This window comes from Stegostoma tigrinum, chromosome 32 (genome assembly GCF_030684315.1).
Source record: "Stegostoma tigrinum isolate sSteTig4 chromosome 32, sSteTig4.hap1, whole genome shotgun sequence".
In the NCBI taxonomy this organism is placed as follows: domain Eukaryota; kingdom Metazoa; phylum Chordata; class Chondrichthyes; order Orectolobiformes; family Stegostomatidae; genus Stegostoma; species Stegostoma tigrinum.
This window is the reverse complement of record NC_081385.1, coordinates 521,849-535,928: the sequence shown is the minus strand read 5'-3', so window position 1 is coordinate 535,928 and position 14,080 is coordinate 521,849. Positions and strand designations below refer to the sequence as shown.

Sequence of the window (14,080 nt, the reverse complement as noted above, 5' to 3'; positions counted from 1 at the left end):
TGGACACTATGGGTAAATTAGCATGGCCTATCCACCTAACCTGCACTTCTTTAGGCTGTCAGAGGAAACTGGAGCACCCAGAGGAAACTCCATACAGACAGTTACCTGAGGGTGGAATCAAACCCAAGTCCCTGGCTCTGTGAGGCAGCTCTCCTAACCACTGAGCCACCGTGCTTCTCCAATTCTTGTTAAATCTACTTTGAGCATTTAACTAGTAGAGTTGATTGGGGGAACCAGTATTTGAACTTTCAGAAGATTTTCAACAAAGTCTCATGTAAGAGATTAATGTATAAAAGTAAAGCACATGTGATTGGAAGTACTGTATTGAAATGGATAGAAAACTAGTTGTCAGTCAGGAAACAAGCAGTAGGAATAAACAAGTCTTTTTACAAATGGCAGCCAGTGATGTGGGATACTGCAAGGATCAGTGCTAGGATCCCAGCTACTCACAACATATTACTGATTTGGATGAGGGAATGAAACATAATATCTCCACATTTGCAAGTGTCACAAAGCTGTGAGGAGGGTGAGCTGTGTGGAGGGTGAGCTGTGTGGAGGGTGAGCTGTGTGGAGGGTGAGCTGTGAGGAGGATGAGCTGTGTGGAGGGTGAGCTGTGTGGAGGGTGAGCTGTGTGGTGGATGAGCTGTGAGGAGGGTGAGCTGTGAGGAGGGTGAGCTGTGAGGAGGATGAGCTGTGAGGAGGATGAGCTGTGTGGAGGGTGAGCTGTGTGGAGGGTGAGCTGTGTGGTGGATGAGCTGTGAGGAGGATGAGCTGTGAGGAGGATGAGCTGAGTGGAGGGTGAGCTGTGTGGAGGGTGAGCTGTGTGGTGGATGAGCTGTGAGGAGGATGAGCTGTGAGGAGGGTGAGCTGTGTGGAGGGTGAGCTGTGTGGAGGGTGAGCTGCGTGGAGGGTGAGCTGTGTGGTGGATGAGCTGTGAGGAGGATGAGCTGTGTGGAGGGTGAGCTGCGTGGAGGGTGAGCTGTGTGGTGGATGAGCTGTGAGGAGGATGAGCTGTGAGGAGGATGAGCTGTGTGGAGGGTGAGCTGCGTGGAGGGTGAGCTGCGTGGAGGGTGAGCTGTGAGGAGGGTGAGCTGAGTGGAGGGTGAGCTGTGAGGAGGATGCAGAGATGCTTCAGTGTGAACTGGACATGCTGAGTCTGTTGGAAATGCATGACAGTTGGAGTATAATATAGATTAATGTGATAAAGGCAGATTATTATTTCAATAGCTGTAAATTGAGAGAGGGGAATGCAGTGAGAGCTGGGTATCGTAGTGCACCAGTTATTACAAAGGTGCAGGTACAGCAAGCAGTAAATAAGGCAAACTGTAGATTAGCCTTCAAAGCGAGAGTACAGAACAGGGATGTCTTGCTGCAATTGTACTGGGTATCAGTGAGGCTGCACCTGGAGTGGTGTGTGCAGCGTTGGTCTCTATAACTGAGGAAAGATGTTCTTGCTATAGAGGGAGTGCAGTGAAGGTTTACCAAATAGATTCATGGGATGGCAGGACTGATTTATGGAAGAGAATGAGTCAGTCAGGATTGTATTCATTGGCGTTTAAAAGAATGAGTGGGATCTCATAGATATCGATAAAATTTAAAGACCAGTCAGGGTAGAAACAAACAAAAATATTAATTGCTGGACAATCTCAGCAGCATCTGTTGAGAGGGAAACAGAGTTAGAGACTTTTACTTAGACCTCAAACATTCACATTGGATTTATTCTCTTGAAAGAAGATTCAGGGAGTGTTTAGGATCGATGTCAAAGAGATGTTCTCATTTACAGGGGAGGCCAAACGTGGGCCATAAATAGAATATGGTTTCTAATAAACCCAATCAGGAATTAAATAGGTCAGAGATAAGGGGAACTGCAGATGCTGGAGAATCCAAGATAACAAAGTGTGAAGCTGGATGAACAAGCCCTAAGAGAATCCCCCCTCGTCTTCATATACCACCCCACCACTCTCCAGATACAATGCATCATCCTCCGACCCCACCACCCAAGACATTTTTCCATCCCCACCCCTGTCTGCTTTCCGGAGAGACCACTCTCTCCGTGACTCCCTTGTCGGCTCCACATTCCCCTCCAACCCCACCACACCCACTTGTGGAGTGGAAAGCCCAGCATCGGGCTGGGGGCCCAAACGGCCTGTCTCTGTAACCAATACTTGCTGGATGCTGGCTCTATGGCAGGTGAATGAGTCAATGGCTGCCGTACTACGTGAGCACAGTTGGATTTGACTGAGTCTGTTGGATTATTCAGTGGGAAATAAGGCGGAATGAGAGCTGGTGTAACTGCAGTTCCGGCTCTGAACGGTAAGGGGCTCCAGAGGCTGTGACTTTGCTGCATGAATGTTTTTAAAAAAACCCTTTCAGGGTCAGAGATCATGGGAACTGCAGATGCTGGAGAATCCGAGATGACAATGTATAGAGCTGTATAAACGCAGCAGGCAGGCTGACGTTTCTGAAGAAGGGTCTAGACCCGAAACGTCCGTTTTCCTGCTCCTATGTTCATCCAGCTCCACATCTTGCTATCCATGGGAGAATGTTCTCTGTAATCCTTGCTGGAAATTCATCAGCTCCCAGTTGCTGTCCGTCCCAGACACAGGCTGCAATCCATGTTAAATAATCCAGAGATGGTATTTTAAAATAAAATGAAGCAAGAAACTGCGGATGCTGGAAATCTGAAACTAAAACAGAAATTGCTGGAGAAACTCAGCAGCATCTGCGGGAAGAAAGCAGAGTTAGTATGATGAGAATGAAGAAGGGTCGCAGGACGCGAAACATTTACTGTTGTCTCTCACCACAGATGCTGCCAGACCTGCTGAGTTTCTTTAGCTATTTCTGTTTTTGTCGTTAACAGTTTATGCTTCACTTCAACATCTTGTAGATTAAAAAGGTAGTTTCTGGGGTTTAGAGAGAGGCTGTATCTGCAGGGAAACAAAGTGCGGTTCTGAGTGATTGACGTTGGAGTGAAATGAGAATCATCTTAACCACTTTTTCCTGTTTCTATGTTTGCGACCTGTTTCTGGACCCAGCGGAAAAATTGAGTCAGTCTTTTTTTTTAATCAAAATTCACCTACCTTCCTTAATTGAAGATAGTCTTGGGCATCTTTTTAAAAGAAACTAACATTTTAATTTCATTTTAAATTTCTCCAAAAACAATTCAGAAGATGAAGTGTTACATTCTCCTGGTAACAGTCACAGCTGTGGCTCTGCAGTTATGCGGTGAGTTAAATATCTTTCAGCGACGGCTTTTGCATTCTTTCGTTAAAATTTGCCAAATTGCGCCGTTTCTTTCATGTTATTGGCTTCAATGCACCAGCGCTGAGGAAAATAACACTCAAAGTTACAATTTTTGCTCTCACTGCCGATTGCGTTTAATTATTTACCAAAACACTTGAGTCCACTGTGCCCTGAAATGGTTATAATTGTAAACAGGTGAGGGGTCTCCTGATAATTCGTGTAAGAAATAGTATAAATTCCGAATGAGATTAAAGAAGCCTTTGCAATTTAACGCCACCTTGCAGAAACTAAACATGGGCGCTACAGGTTTTCTACAAAATCCCACATTTATATCTTTAACATTTGTCTTGAGGGACGGGAAGAAACACTTTCAGAAAAAAACGTCTGGAGTTCGAGGCTGGGGTTAGATCCCGAGCGCTGGGAACACTCCTCCGCCTGAGATTTAACAGCAAACACAATTTCAATCCAAGGGTAAAGAAAGTTTTCAGCTTCGAGGGGAAAATAGAAATGTATTACTGGAACTCTAGGAGCGAGTCTGCATGAAGTTCTGAAGATGCTAAATCCATCACTTTCCAAATGGGGCTGACGTTGATCCCAATTGGTTTAAAGTTTGAACAATTTAAAAGTGACTTTGAGAGCAGGAATTGAAATATTCCCCAAGTTGGGAAAGTGAGGAGAGTTTGTGCAACTTTGTCACGAGTTTCAGCTCCGAGCCCGCGGCGGCTCGGCCCCCAACTCTAACCCTTTACCCGCGTACACGTCCCACGCCGCCCCTCGGCGCGCACTCCGGCGCCGGCCGCGTCCACGATCCTGTGCGCGCTCCTGAGGCCGGCCGCCCGGCGCGCGTGCGCAAACACCACGAGGACGTGGAGCGGAAATTGAAACTGTTGGGGGTGTGGGAGGATCAGTGACACTGAACTACCCCCCCCCCCACTGACCCTGCACTACCCCCCCCCACTGACCCTGCACTACCCCCCCCACTGACCCTGCACTACCCCCCCCCTTACTGACCCTGCACTACCCCCCCCCCTTACTGACCCTGCACTACCCCCCCCCTTACTGACCCTGCACTACCCCCCCCACTGACCCTGCACTACCCCCCCCACTGACCCTGCACTACCCCCCCCTTATTGACCCTGCACTACCCCCCCCCACTGACCCTGCACTACCCCCCCCCTTACTGACCCTGCACTACCCCCCCCCTACTGACACTGCACTACCCCCCCCTTACTGACCCTGCACTACCCCCCCCTTACTGACCCTGCACTACCCCCCCCTTACTGACACTGCACTACCCCCCCCTTACTGACCCTGCACTACCCCCCCCTACTGACACTGCACTACCCCCCCCCTTACTGACCCTGCACTACCCCCCCTACTGACCCTGCACTACCCCCCCCACTGACCCTGCACTACCCCCCCCCACTGACCCTGCACTACCCCCCCCTTACTGACCCTGCACTACCCCCCCCTTACTGACCCTGCACTACCCCCCCCTTACTGACACTGCACTACCCCCCCCTTACTGACCCTGCACTACCCCCCCCTACTGACACTGCACTACCCCCCCCCTTACTGACCCTGCACTACCCCCCCCTTATTGACCCTGCACTACCCCCCCCCCCTTACTGACCCTGTGCTCCCCCCCAGCTATGCAGGAATTACCTTCCCTTACTGACCCTGTGCTAATCAACACACACCCCCCCACCCCGTAGCCCTGTAGGATTACCTCCCCCTCCCATTCTGACTGACCCTGCGGTAACCCCTCCCAGCCATGCAGCCATGCAGGAATTACCCCTCCTTACTGACCCTGTGCTAAACCACTCTTCCCCCCCCCCCCCCCAGCCCTGCAGGAATTACCCCCCACTGACCCTGTGCTATCCAACCCCTGACTGACCCTGTGCTAACCAACCCCCAGCCATGCAGGAATTAACCCCACCCCTCCCTTACTGACCCTGTACTACCCACCCCCCCAGCCATGCAAGAATTATCCCCCCCTTACTGACCATGTGCTACACCCCCCCCCCCCCAGCCATGCAGGAATTACCCCCGCCATACTGACCCTGCGTTAAACCCCCCCAGCCATGCAGGAATTGCCCCCCCTTACGGACCCTGCGCCACCCCACCCCAACCATGCAGGAATTATCCCCCTCTTACTGACCCTGCACTAACCGCCCCCTTCCTGACCCTGCGCTAAACCACTCTTTCCCCCCCCCCAGCCCTGCAGAAATTACCCCCCCACTGACCCTGTGCTAACCCTGCAGCAATACCTCCCTGACTGACCCCAATCCTCCCGCAATCCCATTTCCCACGTGATCCCACTCAATTTCCCGTTCACTTGGCCAGTGGGATGTATGGCCTCCATGGGATCTTGTGTAAAATTGGAGAATTTTTGTCACGATGAGGGAGACGGGTCTCCGGGAAAGGGGAAGGATTTTGGGGTTTTACAGTTTGTGCCTATTTGAAAGCTAGACACAACAAAGATAGAGAAGCGATATGGGCTAAAAAGAGGGTAAGGCATGGACATTTCCAATGAGAACGTGGGACATCCCAGGCTAAAGAACAGGCTCTGTATACAAATGGAATCCTTGGGGGTAAGAGATGACTCCTTCCAGCCAGCTCCCAGCTGAATTCAAGTTCTGACAGATGCAACAGGACAGCCACGTGGAAGCAATCGGCATTTTCCAGACATGACCTTTGGATTTTTTTCCCATCTGGGATTGGGTGCCATGGATTCCCAACAAACGTGTAGTTTCATGAAAAATATTTAAGCTCGTGACTAGTCAAAGGAGGAATGTGGGGGACATTGTAAAAATACAACTAACATCCAATTGTACATTCTTGTTTTCTACAGCACATTGTTGTTGAAAATATGAGTCAGTGAAGGAGACGGTTTGGGGCTTGGGAAAGGTTGCAGGTACCTGGTTGCAACTCAATGGGCTCTGAGAGCGATGAGGATATTTCTGGGGATTCTGTGGCTGGAAACTGGCCCTCAGTGAGTAGGAGTAACGCTGAGAGGCAGCAGGATGGAGATTGGACCGAAGCAATTACAAAGATTCACGTCCCAGCCTTCGCAGAGAGAACAGGCCCTCAGCATCAGCTTGCCAGCACAGCGGGCCCCCTTGATTACTTCACTTTACTGTGGCCTGACAGCGTGTTCGACATAATTGCAAAGGAGACCAACCGTTATGCTGCTCAGTGCCAGGCCCGAGATGGTAAAGAGGATTCCTCCTGGATTCCCACTGATTCCCGTGAAATCAAAGCTTTCCTGGCTATCAACATAATGATGGGTATCAAACAGCTGCCTCGCATCTCCCTGTACTGGAGCCAGGACACTGCCCTGCGCTGTCCCTGGATTTCCTCGGCTATGTCCAGGGATAGGTTTTGGAAAGTGAACAAATATCTGCACTTGCGAGACAACACGGAGGCACTGGAGAAATCCCACCCCGACCATGACCCAATATTCAAAGTGCGAACTCTGATGGAGATTGTGCGCAATCACTTTGGCCAAAGATACCGGCCGAAATGTGAGCTCAGTGTGGATGAGGGCATGGTCGCTTACAAAGGGAGGCTGTACTTCAAACAGTACTCCCCTGCCAAGCCAACAAAGTGGGGCCTGAAAGTTTGGATGTTGTGTGAGGCAGCAAGTGGCTACTGCCTGAACTTTAACATTTACACTGGGCGGCGGCGGATGGCATCAAGGCACAGCCTGGGCTATGACGTGGTGACCGAGCTGTGCCACCCATACCTCCATCACAATCACCATGTTTACTTTGATCGGTTTTTCAGCAGCCCTGCCCTCCTGCAATATCTGCAGCTCTGTAACACGAGAGCATGTTCCACCATTCACCTGAACCGCAAAGGACTACCCTCAGCAGTCAGGAAAATTCAACTAACTAAACAGGGAGATATCCGCTTCTTCCAAAAGGACTCCTTATTATTAACCATTTGGAAAGACAAAAGACAAGTAGCAACACTTTCAACAAATCAAAATGCCACAGTGGTTGAGTCTGCTGGGACAGTCAAACCTCAAGCTGTAGTTGAGTACAATAAATACATGGGTGGCGTTGACCTCTCTGACCAAATGAGGAGCTATTACCCTGTGGGTCGTCCTTCTAAAAAGTGGTGGAGGTGTGTTTTGTGGTATTTAATGAACATCACCATTGTGAATGCTTGGCTGATTTTCAAAAGGTCATCTCATGACCCTCCGCTTCCAAGTCGCTACGATCACCTCAACTTCAGAACGAGTCTGGCCAAACTGTTGCGAGGAGATTATTCAGCAGGAGCCAGTAGGAAAGGCAGATTGTCAGCATCGTCAGACACCAGATACCCAGTCACCTTCTGTAACCCTAGCGCACACAATCTGGTAAAAATTCAGGGCCGTAAGAAAGTGTGCCGTCAGTGCTCGAAGCAAAAACGCAAGACTGCATCTGGAAGATCAGTGGAAACATCGTTTCAGTGTGAATTCTGTGAAACTCCGCTCTGCAGGGTCGGCTGTTTCAGCAGTTACCATCAGTCACTGCCTTAACTCCAGAACAGTAGATCCAAAGTCAACTCATAATAGACTTGAAACATTAACTGTTTCTCACTTGACAGATGATCCCAGACCCGCTGAGTTTCTGCAGCATCTTCAGTTTTCTGATTTCCAGCATCACAGGTTTTTGCGTTTAACCAGGATTAAGCTGGAGTTTCCGGAAATTCCAAATGAATTTAGTTTAGATTATTTTGGAATTTAAAAATTGGTTTTCTTCAAAGCCTTTCATCCAAGATTTAGCAAAACAAGGTGTGTTGAGGGGTTAATTTGATTGTGAAGTGAACAGCCTCCAAAGATATGTTCACCCTGAGTTGGGTGTACTGCAGTCATATGTTTTAATCTGCAGTTTGAGAGGGAGAAGGGAGAATCGGAAGTGTCAGTATTGCAGTTGAACAAAGGGAACTATGGAGCTATGAGGGAGGAGCTGGCCAAAGTTCAATGGCTCACTACCCCAGCAGGGATGGCAGTGGAACAACAATGGCAGGTATTTCTGGATATAATGCAGAAGGTGCAGGATCAGTTCATTCCAAAGAGGAGGAAAGATCCTAAGGGGAGGCAGGGCCGGCCGTGGCTGATGAGGGAAGTTAAGGACTGTATAAAAATAAAAGACAAGTATAACGTAACAAAGATGAGTGTGAAGCCGGAGGACTGGGAAGCTTTTAAAGAGCAACAGCGGATAACTAAAAAGCCAATACGCAGAGGAAAAAAATGAGCTATGAAGGAAAACTGGCCAAAAATATAAATGAGGATAGTAAAAGCTTTTTTAGGTATGTAAAAAGAAAAAAATGGTTAAGACTAAAATTGAGCGCTTGAAGTCAGAAACGGGTGAACTTATTATGGGGAACAAGGAAATGGCAGAAGAGTTGAATCGGTACTTTGGCTCTGTCTTCACTAGGGAAGACACAAGCAATCTCCCAGATGTAATAGTGGCTGAAGGACCTGGAGTAATGGATGAACTGAAGGGAATTTATATTCGGCAGGAAATGGTGTTGGATAGTCTGCTAGGCCTGAAGGCTGATAAGTCCCCGGGACCTGATGGTCTGCATCCCAGGGTACTTAAGGAGGTGGCTCTAGAAATGGTGGACGCATTGGTAATCATTTTCCAGTGTTCTATAGATTCAGGATCAGTTCCTGCGGATTGGTGGGTGGCAAATGTTGTCCCACTTTTCAAGAAAGGACGGAGAGAGAAAACAGGAAATTACAGACCGGTTAGCCTGACGTCAGTGGTGGGAAAGTTGCTGGAGTCAATTATAAAACATGAAATTACGACTCATTTGGATAGCAGTAACAGGATAGGTCAGAGTCAGCATGGATTTATGAAGGGGAAATTGTGCTTGACTTATCTTCTGGAATTTTTTGAGGATGTAACTATGAAGATGGACCAGGGAGAGCCAGTGGATGTAGTGTACCTGGACTTTCAGAAGGCCTTTGATAAAGTCCCACTTAGGAGATTGGTGAACAAAATTAGGGCACATGGTATTGGGGGCAAAATACTGAATTGGATTGAGAATTGGCTGGCTGACAGGAAGCAAAGAGTAGTGATAAACGGGTCCCTTTCGGAATGGCAGGCGGTGACCAGTGGGGTTCCACAAGGTTCGGTGCTGGGACTGCAGCTGTTTACAATATCCATTAATGATATAGACGAAGGCATTAAAAGTAATATTAACAAATTTGCTGATGACACAAAGCTGGCTGGGAGTGAGGAGGATGTTATGAGAATACAGGGTGAATTGGACAGGCTAGGTGAGTGGACAGATGCATGGCAGATGCAGTTTAATGTGGATAAATGTGTGGTTATACACTTTGGTAGCAAGAACAGGAAGGCAGATTACCATCTCAATGGAGTCAAGTTAGGTAAAGGGGAAGCACAACGAGATCTAGATGTTCTTGTACATCAGTCAATGAAAGCAAGCATGCAGGTGCAGCAGGTAGTGAAGAAAGCTAATAGCATGCTGGCCTTCATCACAAGAGGAATTGAGTATAGGAGCAAAGAGGTCCTTCTGCAGCTGTACAGGGCTCTCGAGTATTGTGTGCAGTTTTGGTCTCCAAATTTGAGGAAGGATATTCTTGCTGTTGAGGGAGTGCGGCGTAGGTTCATGAAGTCAATTCCCAGAATGGCAGGACTATCATATGTTAAAAGATTGGAGCGACTGGGCTTGTATACACTTGAGTTTAGAAGGATGAGAGGGGATCTGATTGAGACGTATAAGATTATTAAGGGATTGGACACTCTGGAGGCAGGAAGCGTGTTTCCGCTGATGAGTGAGTCCAGAACCAGAGGACACAGTTTAAAAATAAGGGGTAAGCCATTTAGAACAGAGTTGAGGAATAACTTCTTCACTCAGAGAGTGGTGGATATATGGAATGCTCTGCCCCAGAAGGCAGTGAAGGCCAACTCTCTGGATACTTTCAAGAAAGAGATGGATAGAGCTCTTAAAGATAATGGAATCAAGGGTTATGGGGATAAGGCAGGAACAGGATACTGATTGTGGATGATCAGCCATGATCATAATGAATGGTGGTGCTGACTCAAAGGGCTGAATGGCCTACTGCAGCACCTATTGTCTATTGTCTACTGTCTATTTTCCCCTCGGAAACTCCTTTGCCACTGTCTCAAAAGGATCAGCTGCCCATTGTTTACAAAGGTATTTGAATTTTTAGTAGATGATCTGTGCCATTCCTAATGGCTGTGTCTTGTTGTGACTCTGTTGTGGTGTTTATATGCTTAGGCTAAACATTGAACACACAGAACAGTCCAGCACAGTACAGGCCATTCAGCCCATGATGTTGTACTGACCTATTAAGCTTTTGCTTAGCCATTGCTTTTCAATGCTGTACCCACATGGGGGAAGTGACACCCAGTAATGTGTAGTGAGACATTTCTGTAACTGGGTTGATGCTGTAAATCACTGACTTCTGGTCTTTGAGAGTAGTTTGTGTTTGATTTGTATTAGTTGTAATTGTCTTTAATGAGATGGAGGTATTATTTACAGCAGCTGCATTTTCTGCCGGTGCCTTATTTTCTGGTGTGGAGAATGGGCGGTATTGTGTGGGCCCTGGTTGCTGGTGTATTTTTAACCAGACAAGAACAAGCATCTGATAATCTCCAGTGACTGAAATGGAGACCCTTTTGAACGGAATTTGTGCTTCAGGCCATTATATCTGCTCACTCAATAACTACTGGATTGGAGAGGATTTTAAATTAATTCATCACTGAATTCTGCATGTTCCATGATGTGCTTTTTGTTGACACTTGTATATCTGGGGTCTCATTCTGTGAACAAACTTTCATTGACTGGTTGCTGGATTCAGACAATGCAGTAATGAAGTTGGATGGATAAGTACCGGAAGATGATCTAACTGAAAATGAACAATCAAAATCACCAAGACATCTGGCAAGAGTGTCTAATTAAATTGTACCAAACTTATAAAGTGCTAGCTCTAAAACAATTGTTTAATAAAAATTAGTTGTGATCAAGGTGTGATTGGTTTACTATGATTGCCTTTAATGTTTTTTAACCACAAATTTTTCAGCTCAGGTGATGATTTAGTCTTTAGCACTGAGTTTGTTTACTCAGACCCCACCCTCAGCTTCTTTCCTAAACTTCAGTCCAACTTTATGGAGATTTATCACAGAATCATGCAGTTTATAAAGACATTCTATCACTTCTAAATATTACTTTTAAAATTGCTCGAAGTTCTTGGATCAATATGAAGTGAGAACTTGAACAAGGAACTGTTGAATTGAACAGAAGATGTGACACTTTCACAATGATCTGACAAGATGAAGAATTGGTTTTTGCTGAGATTCTGTGATTAAACATAGTCACTCCTGGCCTTATTGTTCCATCAGTGTGTGTATAAACACACTGGCACCAGAGTTCACTATTACTTTGTAAATTAAACCTCAACTCTAAAAGCTTTTGCAATTCTAATGCCTGATTTTCTTGTTTTTTTTCAATCCAGGCGTTTCTCAAGCATCACTTGGTAAGCGAACTTTTGACGTTTTTGTTTTTTGTCAGGATTTGTAATGTTGATAAATGTGAAATCTGAAGGTTTGGATAAAGATGAGAAACTCTGACCGTTTACTGTTGTGTAGCTGCATTTCCCTGCCCATCACTGAGCTCCCCTATTGTCAACAACCTAGAGTCTACCATCAACCAGAAACTGAATAAGACTTACGACATAAACACAGTGGCTACAAGAGCAGGTCAGAGACTGGGAATCCCACAGCAGTAACTCACCTCCTGACTCCCCAGAGCCTGTCCACCATCTACGAGGCATAAGTCAGGAGTGTGATGGAACACTGGATGGGTGCAGCTCCCACACTCAAGAAGCTTGACACTATCCAGGACAAAGCAGCCTGTTTGATTGGCACTATGCCTACAAGCATTCACTCCCTCTACCACTGACGCTCACTAGCAGCAGTGTGTACTATCTACAAGATGCTCTGCAGAAATTCACCGAAGATCCTCAGACAGCTCCTTCCAAACCCACAACCACTTCCATCTAGAAAGACAAGAACAGCAGGTACATAGGAACTTCTCTATCAGCAAATTCCTCTCTTCCAAGACACTCATCATCGTGAGTTGGAAATATATCGCTGTTCCTTCACTGTAGCTGCGTCAAAATCCTGGGGTTGTTCCCCCTAATAGCATTGTGGGTCAACCCACAGCAGGTGGACTGCAGTGGGTCAAGAAGGCAGCTCACCCCCACTTTCTCAAGGGCAACTAGGGATGGCAGCAATGCTGGTCAGCCAGCCTCACCCATATACCATAAATAAATATTTTATTAAAAAGCTAAGTTTAAATTCTTCCCAACCTCCCTGGAAATTTGAATTCCGTTTTGAAAATTCTCAGCTGCAAAGCTGATTATCAATTGGTCTGAGTAATGAAGCTTCTCAAGTGTTTGGGCTGCACTCATCCAGGCAAGTGGGGAGTATTCCAGCACACTCCTGACTCATTCCTTGTGGATGGTGGACAGGTTTTGTGGAGTCAGGAGGTGAGTTACTGCTGTGGACCCAGGGATTTAGGGAAGCAGTGGGATGTTGATAATTTCAGCAGCTTCTCTCATCATTCCATCATAATCTCAGCAGATTTCATGAAATAAATTCTCAACATGTCCTGACTCACGGTTAGAACTTCCAACCTCAGAGAAGCTTGTTGAGTGCCATAATCATTGCCAAATGGCAGTAAAACATTGAGGTTTCTTCATTTTCTTTCTGTTCTTAACCTTTCCTCTTGATATTTAACGTGAGCCTTGAGCTAGGATTCAGGAGTTAGAGCAGCTCAATCTTGGTGTTGCTCAGTTGCTGTGCTTTGTTTCTCAGTGATCAAGGAGCAGACAAATGGAATCATTTTGGAATGTCCACACAGTAAATCATGGAAAAAGGATGGGATAACGTATGATAAGGTGATGGACAATGGGAATGTCATACTCTCGACGCTGTCAGACAGTGATTCCGGGGAATACAGCTGTACAGGTGATCATGGAACGTCTTCAGCTTTGGTGTTTGTCAGATGTAAGTTGTATGTTATTTTTTCTGAGCAGAGTTTTGAAGCGATGTAAAGGGTGCTGTTTGTCACTGTGTAACACTGACTGCGTCACCAGGCTTGGAGACCGTTCCCCAGGGTGAGACAGTTCTTGATCCCACGCATTGCTGGCTGGAAGGTGCAAGCCAGGCCCCAGAAGTTAGGGTTTTAGTGATGGGGTGTGGGGAAAGGGAGTGTTCTCTGGTAAAGGGAGGCACTGAATGAGGGAGGGGCGGGGCCGCCCAGTGTGGGTCTCGGCCGAGTGGAGAGTGCCTGCCGGCTCTAGCTCTCTGCTTCGGTTTAACTATTAACGGGAAATCAGTTACCGCCCCCACCCCACGCATGCTCCCCTCCTGCACGTCTTCTATGCCCCACCTGAGCTAATTACCTTGTGCCCCACACTCCCTTGTAGCCCCTCATAGCCTCCATGCCTCTGTACAGCCCCGTTATCCCCTCAGGACAATTCACTCACTGTCCACCCTCCCACCAGCCACCTTTTGCCTTTACACTAATTATTATCAACTCAGCACATATCCACCATGGACAAACTGCAAGTACCCAATTCTGGCACTAAATAACATGAAGTTCCAAATGTCTATTGCAGACTTCGTTTAAAAAAAATTAATTTATACAATCCCATTCACAACATTTACCCTTCTTCCTCTGCAGAATCCTTTCTGACAACAACTGACATTTTAATTACCTAATCTCTAATAAAACCAGGTTTTGGAATTTATATAAAAGCAAATTACTGTGGATGCTGGAAATCTGA

At 46.9% G+C, this 14,080-nt stretch overlaps 1 protein-coding gene across 8 annotated transcripts in view; it reads left to right on the top strand.

Moving 5' to 3' along the window:
- The first annotated feature begins 2,145 nt into the window (after positions 1-2,145).
- LOC125466940 (T-cell surface glycoprotein CD3 gamma chain-like) overlaps positions 2,146-14,080 on the top strand; it is a 74,504-nt gene continuing 62,569 nt past the window's right edge. For 2 of the 8 annotated variants that reach the window (XM_059638956.1, XM_059638954.1), the window contains exon 1: positions 3,058-3,225. In XM_059638956.1, coding sequence (XP_059494939.1) covers positions 3,171-3,225 — 55 coding nt within the window. In that variant the 5' untranslated portion in view covers positions 3,058-3,170. The other 6 variants (XM_048562144.1, XM_048562143.1, XM_059638958.1 and 3 more) reach the window with 6 other exon arrangements.